Source organism: Musca autumnalis, unplaced genomic scaffold (assembly GCF_047663935.1).
Source record: "Musca autumnalis isolate F117 unplaced genomic scaffold, ASM4766393v1 scaffold_2, whole genome shotgun sequence".
NCBI lineage: Eukaryota > Metazoa > Arthropoda > Insecta > Diptera > Muscidae > Musca > Musca autumnalis.
The window spans coordinates 32,922,090-32,941,875 of NW_027411755.1; the positions used below are offsets into that span (position 1 = coordinate 32,922,090).

At 36.5% G+C, this 19,786-nt stretch overlaps 1 protein-coding gene across 1 annotated transcript; it reads right to left on the reverse strand.

Moving 5' to 3' along the window:
- Window positions 1-1,796: 1,796 nt before the first annotated feature.
- Window positions 1,797-8,362, reverse strand: LOC141392701 (long-chain-fatty-acid--CoA ligase heimdall-like). Its single transcript, XM_073965582.1, has 7 exons — window positions 8,233-8,362; window positions 3,603-4,305; window positions 3,139-3,539; window positions 2,777-3,074; window positions 2,429-2,719; window positions 2,078-2,375; window positions 1,797-2,010 (listed from the first exon to the last, which is right to left on the reverse strand). Exons 2-7 carry the CDS (start codon window positions 4,257-4,259, stop codon window positions 1,934-1,936), a joined length of 2,022 nt encoding a protein of 673 aa, XP_073821683.1. The 5' UTR covers window positions 4,260-4,305; window positions 8,233-8,362; the 3' UTR covers window positions 1,797-1,933.
- Window positions 8,363-19,786: the final 11,424 nt, after the last annotated feature.

A 19,786-nucleotide genomic window follows, 5' to 3' on the forward strand; every position in this document is an offset into this window, starting at 1 on the left:
TATTTTTATTCTAGTGGTTATATTGGTCATAGAATAACTAGTTATTCAGTGCGACATTCCCTTGTTAAAATAATGGGTTAGTAGGGGGTTTTGTAAGTAGTTACGACTACCAAAAGGTACTATAAAACCCATTATTTTGGGAGGACTTTTTTTGCTGGGTTTGTTTAAAATATATTTTTTAAGCGTAAATTCTTAAAAAAATCATAACATTGGATTTTTATACCCTCCACCATATGGAGGGTATAATTAAATTTGTCATTTCGTTTGTAACACATCGAAATATTCGTCGGAGACCCTATGAAGTATATATATTTTTGATCAGCATAAAATTCTATGTCGATTTAACCATGTCCGTCTGTCCGTCTGTCTGTTGAAATCAAGATACAGCTGGCAAAGATAATGAGTCAATATTTGGTACAGAAGTTTTGATTACTTGCAGGATGGTTTGTATTGAAAATGGGATATATCGGTCCTCGTTTTGATGTAGCCCCTATAGAACGGTACCTCCAGAATTCGGTATTTTTAAGGTTTCAGCTTCATTATTCTACCAAAATGGCTGAAATTTGGTAGTTATCGTTGGGTGTATAAAACTTTCCACCTGAAATTTGTTGGTATAAGTCCACGCATATAGCCCCCATAGAACGGTACCTCCCGATACTCGGTATTTTGGAGGTTTTAGCTTCATTACCCCACCAAAATGGCTGAAATTTAGTATTTAGTCATCGTTGGGTGTATAGAACTTTCCACCGGAAATTTTTTGGTATAGGTTCACGCCTTCATATAGCCCCCATAGAACGGTACCTCCCGATATTCGATATTTTGAAGTTTTAACTTCATTATCCCATAAAAATGGTTGAAATTTGGTAATTAGTCTTCGTTGAGGATATAAAAAATTGTTCCACTTGAAATTTGTTGGTATAGGTCCATGCCTTCATATAGCCCCCATAGAACGGTAGCTCCCGATATTCGGTATTTTGAAGGTTTTAGCTTCATTATCCCACCAAAATGGTTGAAATTTGTTTATTAGTCTTCGTTGAGGATATAAAACGTTCCACCTGAAATTTGTTGATATAGGCCCACGTCTCATATAACCCCCATAGAACGGTACCTCCCAATATTCGGTATTTTGAATAAAGCTATTGTCCTACCAAAATGGTTAAAATTTGGTAATTAGGCGGGGCTAAGTACTTTCGTAGATGAAAGGAAACTAATTATTCCATTCTTTTTCACTTTAATTTTGGTGGAGGGTATAAAAAGTTCGGTCCGGCCGAACTTAACATTTTCTTACTTGTTTAAGCGTGGATTTTTTAATTTTTTTTAAATATAAGCCTGGATTTTTAACAATAGTTTTAACAAATATATTTTTTTAATCCACGCCTACAATTTTTTTTAATCCACACTTATGAAAAATGATTTTTTTAAAATCCAGGCTTATAATTTTTCTAAATGCAGGCTTAAAATTTTTTAAAATCCACACTTATGAACAATTTTCATAATCCACGTCTATTAAAAAATATTTTTTTCTTAAATCCACGTCTATTAAAAATATTTTTTTAAATCCACGCCTATTAAAAAATATATTGTTTTAAATCCACGCCTATTAAAAAAATATATTGTTTTTAAGTCCACGCTGACGAAAAAAATATTTGTAAAAAATCCGCGCTTGTGAAAAAATATTTTTAAAGAATCCGCGCTTATGAAAATATTTTTTAAGAAATCCACGTTTATGAAAAAATATTTTTAAGAAATCCACGTTTATGAAAAATATTTTTATGAAATCCAAGCTTATGGAAATGTATTGTTTAAAAATGTTTGTCGGCAAAGTCGCCTGAATTTTTTTATTTGTTTTTTATTAATCTCTAATTGACATCAAAAAATAATTTCAAATTTCGTCTTCTAGACTTTTGCAGCGCATGCTGCCATTCCGTTCTTATCATTTGTTATACATTTTGTCAATTATCTTGGCGTATTTCTGCTGAACTATACTGCGACGCATTTTCAATGTAGGACCTGAAATAAGGAATATAAAAAAAAACTCTTTAATTTCTCTATTATATGTATGTATATCCCTTCTTGCCTAATTCTCCTGTGGGTATTGAAAAATCATGTGGCAAAACTGTAAAATATTGGATTTTTTGAGCATTTGATATGGCTTGTTGATTGTAACGTTGTATGCCAGCTTCCAATGCTCTGTGTAGCTTATCATCAAGTTTTACTCCAATACTGTCGGGATCAAAATTTTCCAAGTTTTTGGGTAGCTTAATGTGTATTATTTCCGAAAGCTGTGTGTAATGTAAATCCAACGAGTTTAACCATTCTTTGGTTTCTGGTAATAAAGTTTCTAAGGGGTAGCCGCTGTGCGGATCCATGTCAGTCTACAAAAAAATATATATATTGAATATATTTCAAAAAGTCTTGGTCACCTTACCTTAAATGTCATTAAAGCTGTCAAATATTTCCTGCCATCACCAATAACAATACCATTGCTAAGACACGGCAGTTCCTTTTTAATTATATCCTCAATATGTATGGGTGGTATGTTTTCACCACCTGCTGTAACTATGAGCTCTTTTAGGCGACCACATATAAATAAATTGCCTTGCGCATTTAAATAACCGAAATCGCCGCTTAAGATCCATCCATCACTGGTAACAGTATCCTTTGTTTTTCCTGGTTCCTTAAGGTAACCCATGAAATTTGTTCGACCACGCATCATAACCTGTCAAATATTTTTTTTTAAATAAGAGATTTGTTAATGCCAAAATCTTGGTATTACCTCTCCTTCTCTGCGTTGACAACTGGGATTTCTTACTTGAACTTCTACCCCATTGAGGGGTTTCCCAAGGCCAGCATCTAGGGACTTTCCAAAATTGAAAACAACTGCACCACTCACCTCAGACATGCCATAGATATCAGTCAATGGTAAATCTAAACTCATGAAAAAATTCTTCACATCTTCAGAACTTGGTGCCCCACCAATGAAGCAGTCCTTTACATCACCCAAACCCAAGGCATCCTTGATACGATGGATTACCTTTGAGGCTAGCCAATATTTCACCGATGAAGTGGGTTTCCTAGGAGGATAACAAAATAACTAAGTTCCAAACTCCTGGGGAAAGCAATGATAAAATCGGTTACCCTTTTGTACGATTTACATGATACTCCCGCATATAACCCCTTGCCGTCTGCAGCAAACATTTCTTCGCTGTGCTCGATTTATCCTCCAGCTGCATTAGCTTTTCATAGATTTTTTCAAAAACCCTTGGAACTCCAAACAAAAATGTGGGCTGTACTTCTATGAAATTCTCAATAAGTGTACCCTTTAAGGCATTACGATCGGCAAAATAGGTGGCAGCTCCATTATCCATGGTCATAAACGTGTCAAAGAGTTGACCGGCCACATGGTTAAGGGGCAAGTACGAAACTATTCGCTCATGACCTTTATTGATATAGGTCAAGTTGTGATTCATGGTTTTTGTCAAATATACCATGGCATCATGGGATATCATGCAGCCTTTGGGCATGCCAACGGTACCGGACTAGAAAACAAAAATAAAAAAAAAAAATTCTGTAAAAATACCAACACATTTTTAACGACCTACCGTAAATATAATCAAAGCACACTCATTAGCTGCCACTTGACCTTCTCTCAAGCGTAGTTCCTCTCTCAGCGAAGATGTAAATTGCATTTCAAACAAATCCCTCCAACGATAGTAACCTTCCTTTTGTTGATCCTCACCAAAGTCAAAGGGCTCATGCAGCTGTATCACAGCTTTCAGCTGTGGCAAACGTGTGCGGATTTTTCGAATTTTCTCCAACTGGCCACTATCATCAACCACCACAACACTGGCATTTGAAGTCTCTAGAACATGAAATACCACCTCCGGAGAATTGGTGGTATAAATTCCTGCCGATACGGCATTTATACGCATTGCAGCCAAATTTATATAAAACCATTCTGGACAATTGTGAGCTAAAATTCCCACAGATGTACGTAGCTGCACTCCTAAATGCAATAAAACTAATGCTGCCTGTTCCACATTCTTCTCATATTCTTCATAGGTTATGGTGATCCAAGTCTCTGAGTTATCTTTATAAGCCAATGCAGTAGAATTTTTAAATTTTCCACAACAGTCATGAAAAAATTCCGGTATAGTTTGAGGTTTGGTTTCCTTAAGATTTTGTTCGGAGGCCAACATTTTCACAGGTTCATGCAGGGAGCATGAGGTGTAACTAGTAGCCGGTTTCAACGGTGCCATCTTCCGGTTGTTATTGCCAGCTATTAAAAAATCCTGGATTATAGCTCTGTAAAGGTATAAAAAATATATTATAATATAACCCGAGGGTGTTTGACAGTTCTTCTACAGGGCGCGTCCCACCGGTGGATATTGGGAGGTGGATGGTAGTGCTACTCTACCAGATACTAGTAAAATCACTTGTTACATGACCCGTCTATGGTGGGGGGGGGAACCTACAACCGACCACCTACATATGGAAACCTCTGAGTTTCCCGCGGACAAAAACTAACAACGGGGTTGTTCCCCTGAAATAAAACACAAATATGGAGGACAAAGAAGAGATAAAAGTTACGGTGCAGGGCATAAATAACCCAGTACCGACTGGGAACGGTGATCTGCCTGCGCGTCACACTTCGCCGTCATCAAGCGATCGTGAGCAAACATCTCCCACAGGTGTGGGTGCCTTGGCATCTGTGGTCGACGGTACTGCTACAAGCACACAACCGAAAGGTAAAATGGAGGAGGAGAAAGGGAAACGAATGTTTAATATTGACCCAACCATCCGAGACTGGGAACGACCCTGACTCCAAATTCGATAGCAACAGCAAACACAACACCAGCGTTGTGGAAAAGCCCGTTAATGAAGGGGTCCACAAGATGGTAGAAGAGGTAAGCGAAAGCATATCTAAACTTACGACGGAGAAAAAAACGCGGTGGACTGGAGCTAAAAGACGAAAGTACAAGAAAATCCAGGCGCGGCTAAACAAAGAACAGCGGGCCGCACCTAAAGAGATTAGATACCCGCTAAACAAAGTAAAAAAAAAGAACTTCCCAACCTCAAATGTCCCGAGCAAGCCTACTCAAGACCCACGCGAAGGAGACTGCCTAAAGAATCCTTCGACGGAGGGCGAGAAGGAGTGCTCGGACACGAAGAAGGTGACCTCGACCGCAGAATCTTCTGGAAGTTACAAGGACTCAGAAGAGAAGCTCAGGACCTTCCAGAAGAGGAAGATGGCCGCAGAGACTACAGGGACGAGAGGTGCTATGCGGTGATCGGCACCAGTGGAGGATCCGGCAGAATACCCAAGGAACACCAGCAGGCCATCGGAAAAATGGTCAGCGATAAAATACTGGACCATATTTTGAAAAGTGGACCAAAAAAATTGACAGCAGCGAGCTTAAGGGGGACCTCCTAGTATACCACTTGGGCCCGCACGCGAACCCGGTAAGCGAAAGCATATCTAAACTTACGACGGAGAAAAAGCGCGGTGGACTGGAGCTCGGAGACGAAAGTGCAAGAAGATCAACATTCACAGGAGCGAGTATACTAGGGGGTCCTCCTAGTATACCACTGGGACGGCAAGCGAACACGGTTCAGGTGAAAAGTTCAGGTGAAAAGTTTTATACTCGAAACAGAAACTATATAAAATTCCTCGAAAATCGGGAGGCCACTATCTTTAAAATACCGAAAATCAGCAGATACCGTTATATGGGACGTAGGTTTATACCGACAAATTTCAGGTGGAAAGTTGTGTACTCCCATCGAAGACTGAATACCAAATTGCAGCCATTTCGGTATTATAATGGGGCTAAAACCTTGAAAATACCGAAAATCTGTATCTACCGTTCTATGGGGGCTACATGAAGACGTGGACCTATACCGATAAATTTCAGGTGGAAAGTTGTATACCAACGAAGACCAAATATCAGCCATTTCGGTAGGATATTGAGGTTAAAACCTTCAAAATGCCGGAAATCGGGAGGTACCGTTCTATGGGGCCTATATGAAGGCGTGGAATAAATACCAAATTTGAGCCTTTTTGGTGTAATAATGAGATAAAATCTCCAAAATACCGAAAATCGGGAGGTACTATTCTATGGGGGCTATAGGCCATTTACAATGCCAAACCTCCTAGGAGTAATATACACTTCAGTCTATGTGAACTGAAACTTTCATCCACGGACAGATATAATGTATTTAGGGTCTTTTCAGAATTTTGTGTTCCTTTTTGGACATTTGAACTTGCCGACAAAAATGTAAATTAGGATTAAAGTTCAAAAGTGTTGCAGAGGAGGTACTTAAGGGAATGGGTTGACATAATTAGTCCATTATGGAAGTGGATCTTATTTTGAGAGTCATATCGTTTCCAAAGATATCGCGCCCGCTAGCAATTTCAGTGGCTCACTTCATAACTTTTAGACCAGTATGTCAGGAAGCATGGACTTGTCCACGGAAAACATAATAAAAAAACAGGACCACAATTAACAGAATCGGTATACATTTCCAAAGGATCTTCGAATAGACTCTAAACTGTATTTAGACAAAATTGTTGAACTTTTGTTGAGGAGGTGCCCTAAGGAGGGGACCGATATGGGCCATTTAAGAAGTGAAATAAAATGTGGACAAAATATTAAGATGTCTAAAGTTTGGACCAAATTAGTTACCACGTTAAAAAGATATCGTAGATACAATTGTAGTGACATTTTTAAATATTGGGGGGAAGTACCAGAAGTTGGGGACCGGCATTGCCCATCTTCCAACTAAAACTAAGTTTGGACAAAATATCACGAAGGCCAAATCTTGGACCAAATCGGTTGATCACTTCGAGAGTTATCGTGCTCTCCCTTCACTACATATGGTGAAATAAGGGTTTTTTTTATAACTTTCGGGCTGTTTTGTCAAGAAGTATGAAGTTGCCTTTGAATAAACTTTTACCGTCGCAATTTAGGCAGGGATTGAAGTTACTTCAACAAAAATCAAAGTGATTCGAAAGCAGGACTTATAGTGAACTTATCCGAAATTTTGTGTGGGAGGTACCCGAAGGAGAGGACAACTATAGTCCATATTCGAACCCATTCTGTATCTGGTAGACATATTAGGATGTGTAAGATATGGACCAAATCGGTCACTCCCTTCAAGAGTTATCGTGCGCACAATTTTTCCGAACATTTTTGAGCTTTTTTGAGGGACATACCAGAAAAAATGGACCGATATGGCTTATATTCGAACTTAAACTAAGTTTGGACAAAAGGCTAAATTTTGGACCGAATCGATTGATCCGTTTGAGAGCTATCTTTCGCTCCAACCACTACGCACAGTGTCATATGGTTTTTTTGCACCTTTCAGGCTATTTTCTCAGGAAGTATGGTTTTGCGCCTGAAGAAACTTGTACCACCGTATGGGGGGTCGTGAATACAAGTTGTCACAAAATTTTGTGTGGGAGGTACCCGAAGGCATGGAGCGATTGAGTTCATATTGGAACCTCATCTAAGCTTGGTAGAAATTTCACGATGTGCAAAGTATGGACCAAATCGGTTACTCCCTTCAAGAGCTATCGTGCGCACAAATTTTCCGAACATTTTCGCACTTTTGTGGGGGAGGTACCGGAAGGAGTGGACCGATATAACCCATCATCGAACTTAAACTAAATTTGGACAAAATTTTAAAAAGCCAAATTTTGGACCGAGTCGATTGATCCGTTCGAGAGTTATCGTGTGTTCCAGCCGGCCAGACAGACGGACTTGGCTAAATCAACTCCAAATTGTCGGAAACGGATTTTGTCCAAACGTACTTGGGGTAAAAAACCATTATTTCGATGAGGCACATTTTGCCCGTATCTTGATTTTAACAGACAGGCGGACGGACGGATGGACCGGCGGAAGTGGTTGTATAGACTTAGAATATTATGCTGATCAAGAATGATGAGTCCAGGTGGCGTTGGACGAAACTAGTATTCTCTGCCCTTCCCTAAAGTAAATCAATTTTAACTACCGCACTTTAAAAAACTTGTTGTTTTTAAAATTTGAAAACAACAAATCTGTGATTAAGCTGGGTCTTACTTTAAAAATAAAAAAAAAACTGATCAGGAATATATAAACTTTATAGGGGGTTCGATGTTTACAAACGGAAGGACAAAGTTAATTATACCCTCCATATTATGGTGGAACGTATAAAAATAGATATATTTTCACACATAGATATATTTATTCTCACCCGAAGTGCTAAAATAAAGACTATCCTTTTTGAGGGACAAAATCGAACCAAATTTATCAAATTTTTTTCACTTTATGAACACTGTCGACTTATGACTTCCCAAAGGGGGCGATTACTTCAGACTGACTGCGTGGTTGAATTGCATAGCTCCGTGAGAAAATTTCTTTACACGCTTAATTGATCAATTAAGAATCTGGTTTATAGATATAAATTATTCAGATTTGTTTTAACTTATTTCGTTTTTTAACAATAAAAATGACTTATGTTAATTTACAGTAAATTTTTTTACACCAGGTAATGGGCTTGTTGTGTTAACAATGTTGCGTTCCTTTGGTAGCTAAGTAAGTTTACTAACACAGTATATAAAAATATAAAGCTTCAGATACTTACAACCAATGTAAATAAAGCCAAAGACACAAAATATTTAAAAAAAAATATTTCGAGAGAGATATTTAAAAAACAAATAAAATAATGTAATCCCAAAAATCGATATTGAATTAGGTAAATTGTTTACAAATGCATTTTTAGTTCAATGACAGGGGATATCTGAAAAATAATAAACACGTTTTTAGACCAGAAAATGTATTAAATATTATTTCAAGAAATCTTTTAAAAAACATTTATAATTATATTTGTTCATATATAGTTAGCTAACTTAGAAACGGGAAGTATATTTCTTCAATTTTAATTTGTTTTTGTTATTCGCTTGAATGGCGTTTTATTTTGAACCAGTGAAGTGAGTTTCTCATTCCCTAGTCTAAGCGTCACTTCCGCAATACTTTTTTATACCCTACACCACACTGTGGTAAGGGGTATTATGTCTTTGTGCATTTGTATGTAACATACAAAAGGAAACGAAATAGACCCATAGTTCCTTTTGGGGATATACATATAATCCCTTTCTGAGTCGATTTATGCATGTATTTTTGTTCTTAACGTACAGGTCGCATTTTTTGTCCGATTCAGCTGAAAATTGGGGACTACAATTTTTTCAGCCATAGGAAGAACGCTATTGCTTTTGGTGAAAATCGGTTTAGATTTGGATATAGCTCCCATATATATTTTCAACCGCCATATACTTCCGATTTTGATGAAATTTGGAATGTTTAACTAAATTCGGTCTAGAAATAAGTGTGCCAAATTATATCGAAATCGGTTCTTATTTGGATATAGCTACCATATATATATTATCGGACGATTTCACGTATTTTCTGTACCAAACATGCTATATAAGTCCGATTTCAATGAAATTTGAAATGTGTTACTGAATTCGGTCTAGAAATAAGTGTGTCAAATTATATTGAAATCGGTTCAGATTTGGATATAGCTCCCATATATATTTTCGGCCGATTTCGCGTATTTTCTGTACCAAACACGCTATGTAAGTCCAATTTCAATGAAATTGGGAATGTGTAACTGAATTCGGTCTAGAATTAAGTGTGCCATGTTATATCGAAATCGGTTCAGATTTGGATATAGCTGCACCAAACACGCTATATACATAAGTCCGATTTTGATGAAGTTTGGAATGTTTGACTGAATTCGGTCTAGAAATAAATGTGCCAAATTATATCGAAATCGGTTAAGATTTGGACATAGTTCCCATATATATTTTAGATATTCACAGTGGTGTAGGGTATCAAATAGTCGGCCCCGCCCGACTTTGATCCTTTCCTTACTGGTTTAAGATAAAAAAGCTGCAACTTGTATAATTACAATAACACTATTGTTATCTACTTTACATCGCATTAGAGTTTCCAGTTTGTACTGCCTAGGAAAATGAGTGAATATAATTGTTGATTTACAAGAACAATTAACTTTTTTCTCTCATGGAATTGTTTTTAAATGTTATTACAATTTAAAAGAAAAAGTTATCGTTAAGTGTGAAAGAAAAAAGTGAAAGCGTTTAATTCTAAATCAAGTCATTATTTAAGGAAACAATCACAATAAGAATCAGTTGACCGACAGCTCAATACCCCTAGCATGTGACTGTACAACAAACAATGACATGCTTATGGACCTATGTACTTACTTTTAATGTGAAGAGATTCCTGATTTTGGGGGCCACCGTGGTGCAAGGGTTAGCACGTCCGCCTTGCACTCAGAAGGTCTGCGGTTCGAATCCCAGGCCAAGCAACATCATAATTTTCAACGGTAGCAAAATTCCCCCTCAGTAATGCTGGCGACATTTCCTGAGTATTTAAGCCATTAACAACTTCTCTAAAAGTGGTGTCGTAAGACACGCCGTTCGGACTCGGCAATAAAAAGTAGGTCCCATATCATTGAGAGAAGTCTCCCTTGTCCCTTCGAGGATGTTGTGGGAACATATGTATGTATGTATGATTCCTGATTTTAAAAATTAATAGCATCTAGCATGTTTTAACATGTAAGAACGGCGTTAATTTCGGCCCGGCCGAAGTTGTTATACCCTTCAAAACCAGTTGTATTGAAGTAAAACTGAACAATTAGTTTCCTTTCGTTTATAAAGAAGACCAAATTCCAGCAATTTCGGTAAAACAATATGGCTAACTCTGAAAATACCGAAATTCGAGAGGTACCGTCTTATGGGTGATATATGAAGGCGTCGCACAGTGTTGTCTCAGTGGACAAAATCGACAAATGTGATGTTAAGTTTTATATATGTTTACATTTCTTTCTTATTGTAAACACATCAGATACGATGAATCTGGAAGAATTTTGCCGATATGTGCATCCATAACGAAGTTATAGCTCTTTAAATTTGAACAAGTAAAAAAGTATCCGTGGGCTTTGCCGACAGAGATATACCCTCAGCCTGTGTGGATTGAAATACTTTTTTTTCCCAAAAAAAAGTATTAAGGGGGGTTTTCAACATTTTGGCCGTATGCACCGACAAAAGTATGGAAAGGATTAAAGCTCAAAAATTTGTGGGAATATCGATAGATAGGGTTTTTTATCACACTACCCTACGAAAAACATAATATCGCTGTAAACAGGGCCACTAGGAAAGCCTTCGGCAAAAATGTCCAAAGGATCCTCGAACCACACAAAAATGTTGAAAATTTGTGTGGGTGGTACCACAAGGATTGGACAGATATGGGCCAAATTTTAACATAAACTAAGTTTCGACCTCCAGGCACTACATATGGTGCCATAGGGGTTTTTTTTACAACTTTCGCGCTTTCTCAAGAAGTATGGACTTGCCCCTGAAAAAAATTTTACTGCCGTATTTGTGACAGCGAATGCAAGTTGCTTCAACAAAAATCAAAGTGGTTCGAGAGCAGGTCTTAATGTGAATTTATCCAAAATTTTGTGTGGGAGTTACCGGATGGAGTGGACAAATATAGTCCATATTTGAACCTGATATATATCTGGTAGATATATTAGGATGTGTAAAGTATGGACCAATTCGGCCACTCCCTTCAAGATTTACCGTACGAACAATTTTTCCGAACATTTTTTAACTTTTGTGGGGGAGGTACTTGAAGGAGTGGACCGATATGGCTTATCTTCGAACTTAAACTATGTTTGAACAAAATGTTACTAAGGCCAAATTTTGGACCGGATCGGCAGGTCCGTTCGAGAGTTATCGTGCGCTCCAACCACCTCACACGGTGTCATAAGTTTTTTTGCAACTTTGGAGCTTTTTGTGGACTTGCCCCTGCACCGTCGTATAGGGGGCAACGAATACAAGTTGCTAAAAGAAAAATCAAAGCGATTCGAGAGCAGGTCCTAAACTGAACTTATCCCAAATTTTGTGTGGGAGGTACCCGAAGGAGTGGACCGATTGAGTCCATATTGAAAACTCATCTAAGCCTGGTAGACATTTCACGATTTGCAAAGTATGGACCAAATCGGTTACTCCCTTCAAGAGTTATCGTACGTAAAATTTTTCCGAACAGTTTCGAACTTTTGTGGGGGAGGTACCGGAAGGAGTGGACCGATATAACCTTAGTTTAAGTTTGGACAAAATATTACGAAAGCCTAATTTTGGATCGAATCGATTGATCCGTTCGAGAGTTATCGTGCGCTCCAGTCAGCCAGACAGACAGACGGACGGACATTGCTCAATCGACTCCAAATTGTCTGAAACACATTTCGTCCAAACATACTTGGGGTCTAAAACCATTATTTCGATGAGGCACATTTTGCCCGTATGAAAGTGTATATACCCTCGTTAGCATAAATGCTGAGGGTATAAAAAATCTAATAATAAAAGTGTAATACATTATTAAATCTATTGAATTCTTTATTATTTTACTGTCGGTGTTTTGTTTTTTGTTTTTGTATGGCGTTATGTACTATCAAAATGCAATTTAGTTTTTTGCTTTTGTTTTTCTCATGTGTTTTTTTTGTGAAGCGCTAAATATAAAAGTGGTGGTCAAAGCAGACTTGACGTTGCAAGGAGATATAAAAGAAGAATTCCGATATTTCATACATCTGTAACACAATAAATTAAATTTTCTTGTGACGTCGATCTTTTTTGGTTTCTTATTATACTGAATTATTTTTAGAACACACGTTTGTAGTTTTGACCAAAACTATTGTAAATATATTTAATTTTACCTCAACTATGCTGCATTCTAACAATATTCATGGTCCATTTGGCCAACACTATTATAAATTTTAACAATAAATTTTGTTACTTCTGACAAAAACTCTATGAATTTTAACAATATTTATTGTCCATTTTGATCAATAATATTTTGCATTGTTGTTTGAAACCATCTCTTCTACTAACGTAGGTAACTTGTTATGTGTGTGTGTTTTTGTGGAGAGCCAAAAACAAAAATGTGGTTGAAACTTCCCTATAGGAAATGTCAATAGTGAATCTATACTGACTTACTACTGACATTGTCAACAGTACTACTGACAAACTGTAGACAACTCATGTAATTTCCTATAGACATTTTGTATGAACGTGACATTCGAAAGTCAGTACTGACATTGGAACTAGTATGTCAGTAGTAAGGCAGTAGTTGCTGAGGAACCATGTGTTGACATTCGAAGTAGTGAGTCAGTATAGACATTGGAGGTAGTAAGTCAATAGAGACATTGGAGGTAGTGTGTCAATAGTACATAAAGGGTAATATGGAAACATTGGTACCAAATTTTTCAATATTAAGTTTTTTGGCCAATTTAGAAAATTTTATAGATTAAAAAGCTATATAGTGTGGTTAATAAGACGATGAACTTATACTTTTGTTTAAATAGTATATTATATTAAAAAAAGACATAATTATGAAAATACAAAAAAAGTACAAATTGCGTATTACAGTATTTTTTATCTTTATAAAGGGCTAAGCCCAAGATTCCACATAAGCACAAAATTAGTAAATAAAGCCAATGTTTTCAAGGCTGTCTAACCAATAATAAAAAATGTTTTCATCGTCAGAAATATCATCGACTTTTTATTTTCTTGGCCATAAGGATTGGTGTGATTTATCTGCTTAAAATATTTCTTCTTCTGCTGCACTTAACGTTTTATCAGGCGATTCGCTGAATATTGATAAAACATCTAGGAATTTAAAAGAATAAACATGTATAAATAAGCATAAATAAACAAAATGTCCTTAAATTTGCTTACACATTACAGTTGTATAAACATTGGAAAAATCTCGCAATCGATTTTTGCAAAAAAAACCTTTCAACATTTTAACTTATTATTATGCCGTATTCGTCAGGCTCCACAATATTCTCTAAAGATTCCTTAAAATGTCTAGTTGTCGAACTTTCACCACAAATGTTATCCGAAACCTCAGAATTTGTATTTTGATATAGAATTGTCTGTTTTTTCACTTGTCTGTTATTTTCCTTTCCTAATTTCCTTTGCTCATACTTGTTGTTATTAAAATTATATATTTTATTGATTTTTCACAAAAACACTTTTTTAACGAACCGCCTTATTTTACGCCAAACAATTAAGAAAATGAAGAAAAAATAAGAAGATGTTTTTTTGGGCTATCAGTTTTCAATATAAAGAATGCTTCTTCTTATTAAGGTAAAAGTATCAATTGTTGACAACCTGTTAACAAAGTGTTGACTTTGTCACCATAATAGTAGACAAAGTGGTGACATGTCGACGCATGTCCCCATGCTTCCTACAGGGTTATTATACGAAGAGAAAAATATAAATAGTTTTTTTTTTTTAATTTGTGTTTTTGTGAACGAATTGTCGAATTTTTATTTTAAATTAAAATATAAAGGGCGCTTTGCACCAGTATAATAATTTTTCAATGCATGCTCAATGAAAAGCAAAGAAACGATTACTGCTGACACTTGTATTTTATTGCGTAGTTTTGTGTTTCCTTTTGTGTGTCTGTGTCTAACTAACTTCATGATACTAGTTTTTTTTTTAATTTAGCGGGTTAAGTATTGTTTGGCTGGCTTTTTAAATTTAGTTAAGAAAACATAAAAATAATCGCCGACAGCTGGAGTGGAATTAAGAATTATCTCTAAAACCAATTATGTACATTTAGTAATTTGTTACAACAATACATTTCTTCAACCGATTTTGTTTTGGACATAAAATTAATTAGTAAGTATCTTCTTAGTAAGTATCTCCTTTTTGTACTTTTACTAAGCGATATTTCTAACACATTTTCTTTTTCGTTTGTTTTTTTTATTGTTGAAAATTCAATCTCATTTGATTGCTTGAGTGGAGTATTCCCCCATTGGCTCAACTGCATTTATTACCCTCTATTACAGAGAGTAATGTTTTTCGAAACGAACTGACAGTGTTGCAAAATTTTACTGATCGCTACCAATATCATGATTTCATCCCGGCGAAGGGAATTATCAATTGGCTTCTGAGTTTTTGAAGTGATGCCTTTTTAGCGAAAAACTGAACTCTTTAAGTGTCTAGTATTCCCATATGAATGAGAATCACACTCACTTTTCGGCTTTTCCAAAGAAACACCAAAATCAAAATATTTTGCAACATGTCAGCAACGTATCAACTAAGAATTCATCGAATTCTGTGAGTTGAAAAAAACATCACCACAGTTGCCTGTGAGGTTGTTTTTGGAATTTTGTTTTTAACAAATTTCCCTTTGCGCGTGCCTCCGCTGTGTTTTGTTTGTTTTGTTTATTGTTGAAGATTCAATCTCATTTGATTGCTTGAGTGGAGTATTCCCCCATTGGCTCAACTTCATTTATTACCCTCTATTACAGAGAGTAATGTATTTCAAAACAAACTGACAGTGTTGCAAAATTTTACTGATCGCTACCAATATCATGATTTCATCCTGGCGAAGGGAATTATCAATTGGCTTCTCAGTTTTTGAAATGATGCCTTTTTAGCGAAAAACCGAACTCTTTAAGTGTCTAGTATTCGCATATGAATGAGAATCACACTCACTTTTCGTTTTTCGCTAAAAAGGCATCATTTCAAAAACTGAGAAGCCAATTGATAATTCCCTTCGTCAGGATGAAATCATGATATTGGTAGCGATCAGTAAAATTTTGCAACACTGTCAGTTCGTTTTGAAATACATTACTCTCTGTAATAGAGGGTAATAAATGAAGTTGAGCCAATGGGGGAATACTCCACTCAAGCAACATTTTCTTTTTCTTATTTAGCTTCAAATTCTACTAACAACTTGGAATCACAACATGCTTTATTTGCACAACAAGAGATGACTCTGTGTTAAACTAAATAAAATTAGCGTCAGTCGAAATGAAATTTATCTCACAGATTTTAAATCAGTGTTATTTTAATATTTTAACAATCATTTATGAAATAAACAAGTAAGAAAAGCGTTATGTTCGGCCGTGCCGAACTTTTTATACCCTCCACCACAAACTTCAGCCATTTCGGTGGATTAATGTGGCCACAACCTTCAAAATACCGAAATGCGGAAGGTACCGTTCTATGGGGGCTATATGATGGCGTGGACCTTTACCTACAAATTTCTGGGGGAAAGTTTTATACGCCTAAAGAAGACTAAATACCAAATTTCAGCCATCTTGGTGTGATAATGAGGCTAAAACGTTCAAAATATCGAAAATCGGGAGATATTGTATTATGGGGGCTATATCAATACGTGGACCTATATAAACATTTTATTGTAGAAATGTTTCTTAGCCTCTGGAAACACAAAATACAAAGTTACAACCGATTCTTCGGTCAAATGGGTCTAATACATTCAAAATATATTCAAATGACGCGTACTTTATATGGGGCCTTATATGGGGGCTATACCAAAACGTGGACCTATATAACCCAACTTTGGTAGGAATGTTTTCAGGCCCCTGAAGACACAAAATACCAAATTACAACCAATTCTGTGGTCAAATGGGTCTAATACATTCAAAATATATTAAAACAAGTGAGCAAAGGCTATAGTCGGGACGGGGCCGACCATGTGATACCCTACACCACTACCCCTGTGCATAAGCTTTTCACTGGTAAACATTTCGTTTAGGGAATATAAACCGACTACCACCAAAAATAATATGCCTCTTTGTCTCTGGGACCCCCATAAGCAACCAAAATTTCGTGACCATCCGATCAAAATTACGACCTGTAGCTTGATTGCAAAAAATTGAAGAATTGGATGCATTACTGGCTATTGTGGTATCTCCCTTGTTTGACCACCTTCGCCAACCTGCTTTACACCAATGTAAAGGTAATATTTTCTTTTTCCATTGACAGGCTTTGCCGTTGGAATACTCCTACTAGAAGCCAATATATTCACAAAGAATAAAACTTTGAATTTGTCTCCTAATGAGTTTTTCCCATTCCGACCCCTAAATATTATCCGACTATCACCAAAATCAATAGACTTCTTCCTATGGGGGACCCGCATTAACTCCCAAAAAATTCGTGACGATCCGATCAAAATTGCGACGTGTAGCGTGATTACAAACAAATCGGAAAATGGGATGCATTATCGACTATTGCCATATCTCTGCTATTTGACCACCTATGACAACCTAATTTACATCGCTGTAAAGGTGATATTTTCTACTTTCCTTGCCAGATTTTGCTTTTGATATACCTCTTAAAGAAACAGAGATATTGGCTTTGAAATAAAATGTTGACTTTTCTCCAAATAAGTGTTTGCCCATTTCGACCCCTGAATATTATCCGACCATCATCAAAATCAATAGGCTTCTTTCTTTTCGGGACCCCCATTAACGTCCAAAATTTAGTGACCATCCGATCAAAATTGCGACCTGTAGCGTGATTACAAAAAAATCGGAAAATGGGATGCATTATCGACTATTTCCATATCTCTGCTATTTGACCACCTATGACAACCTAATTTACATCGTTGTAAAGGTGATATTTTCTACTTTCCTTTCCAGGTTTTGCTTTTGATATACCTCTTAAAGAAACAGAGATATTGGCTTTGAAATAAAATGTTGACTTTTCTCCAAATAAGTGTTTGCCCATTTCGACCCCTAAATATTATCCGACCATCACCAAAATCAATATGCTTCTTCATCTGTGAGACCCCCATTAACCCTCAAATTTTCGTGACGATCCGATCAAAATTGCGACCTGTAGCGTGATTTCCAAAAAAATAGAAAAATGGGATGTATTATTGACTATTGCGATATCTCCGTTATTTGGTTACCTACGCCGACCTAGTTTGCATCATTGTAAAGACGGGATCTTCTACTTTCATAGTCAGGCTTTGCTTTTGGAAAATTTTCAACCAAAGCTGTGATATTTGTCAATATAATTAAAATCGCAAAAATGAAAATTGGGGTTTTATTTGCTACTATTGCGATATCTTCGTTGTTTGATCACCTACGAGCACCTACTTTACATCATTAGAAAGGTGATATTTTGTGCTTTCATTGTCAGGTTTTGCTTTTGGTATACCCCATATAGAAGCTGAGATATTGGCTTTGGAAAAAAACGTTGCCTTTTTATCCACCTAAGTTTTTTGCCCTTTCCGACCCCTAAATATTATCCGACCATCACCAAAATCAATAGGCTTCTTCCCCTCCGGGACCCCCATCAACGTCCAAAATTTCGTGACGATCCGATCAAAATTGCGACCTGTAGCGTGATTACAAGGTTTAGATGGACAGACGGACAGACGGACAGACGGACGGACGGACGGACTGACGGACGGACACACATAGCCAGATCGCCTCAGCTCGTCGAGACATTCATTTTGGTATATATAAGTATGGGTCTACGACCATTATTTCGATGCGTTACAAACTTTTTGGGCAAAACCAACTTATAATACCCTCCCCACATAGTGGTGTAGGGTATAATGACGCGTACTTTATATGGGGCCTTATATGGGGGCTATACCAAAACGTGGACCTATATAACCCAACTTTGGTAGGAATATTTTTTGGCCTCTGGAGACACAAAGTACCAAACTACAACCAATTCGGTGGTCAAATGGGCCAAATATCTTAAAAATTCCTTAAAACGACGACGCGTCACGCGTCATTTTGTATGGGGGCTATACCAAAGCGTGGACCTACATAGCCCGCTTTCAATACCAAAAGTCCTACGTAAAAATAACATATTTTCCCAAAATTTCATCAACCTACGTCAATCCGTTCGGACGCTAGAGTGATTTCCACAGACGGACAGACGGACGGACATGGCTATATCGATGTAGAATTGCACGCTGATCAAGAATATATATACTTTGTGGGGTCTACAATGATTATTTCGAGTAGTTACAAACGTAGTGACAAACTTAATATACCCCCATCCTATGGTGGGGGGTATAAAAATACAATGAAACTTTTTATACAGTATGCAAAGTTCATATTCGTACACCCCCCAAAATGTAATAAAATCGTTGTTTATTCAAAATTTTTTGTGCAAATATGGAACAAGTGATGGGAATCATGGTTTAATAAGAAAGGTTAGCCAAAGCTTTATGCCAATTTAATTTTTTTCATTCGAGTATGCCTAAAACTTCAAAACAATATAAACAAACTGTGTATGTGTGTGTGGTGTTTGAATAATATGCCAAACAATTTTAAAAACAATCGAATTCAATGATTTTTAAAATTGTTTTTAGACCATTTGTATGGAAGAAATTGGTGAGATTTGCATGGAAACAATCAGTTTATCATATTCACAACTCGATTATGTGGAGAATACTTAACGCTTCATTCATTTTTCGCGTTTTTTATAAAATGCTCAAAAAATGCATTGTAAACAAACCCACTTGTTGCTTTTATTTTGAAGTTTTAGGAATTCAAGAAAAACAAGGGTTCTATAGATTTTTTTCATTTAAATCTACCTCTTTACTTATACCATGATGGGAATTAGTATGAATAAGAAAGCTTTAAAAATATCAAAACGAGCTTTCAATTTATACCGTCATTTAGGTATAGATGGCGCCTATGTGGCTGGCAAAGTTCGTATTCGTACACCTAGGAGCACTATATATTTGTGGTATTTAAGGTTTTTTTAAGTGAAATTCCACTATTTATAGTTATTTTCGTCTTTGAGAATGCTTGAGCTGTAGAAAAATGTAAAAATAACGACATTTTTATTAAAAATTTTGCATGAATAGAAGGTCGGACGACCATTTGAAAAACTTAAGAAAAATATGATAGATATGATTAACTATGGGAATTT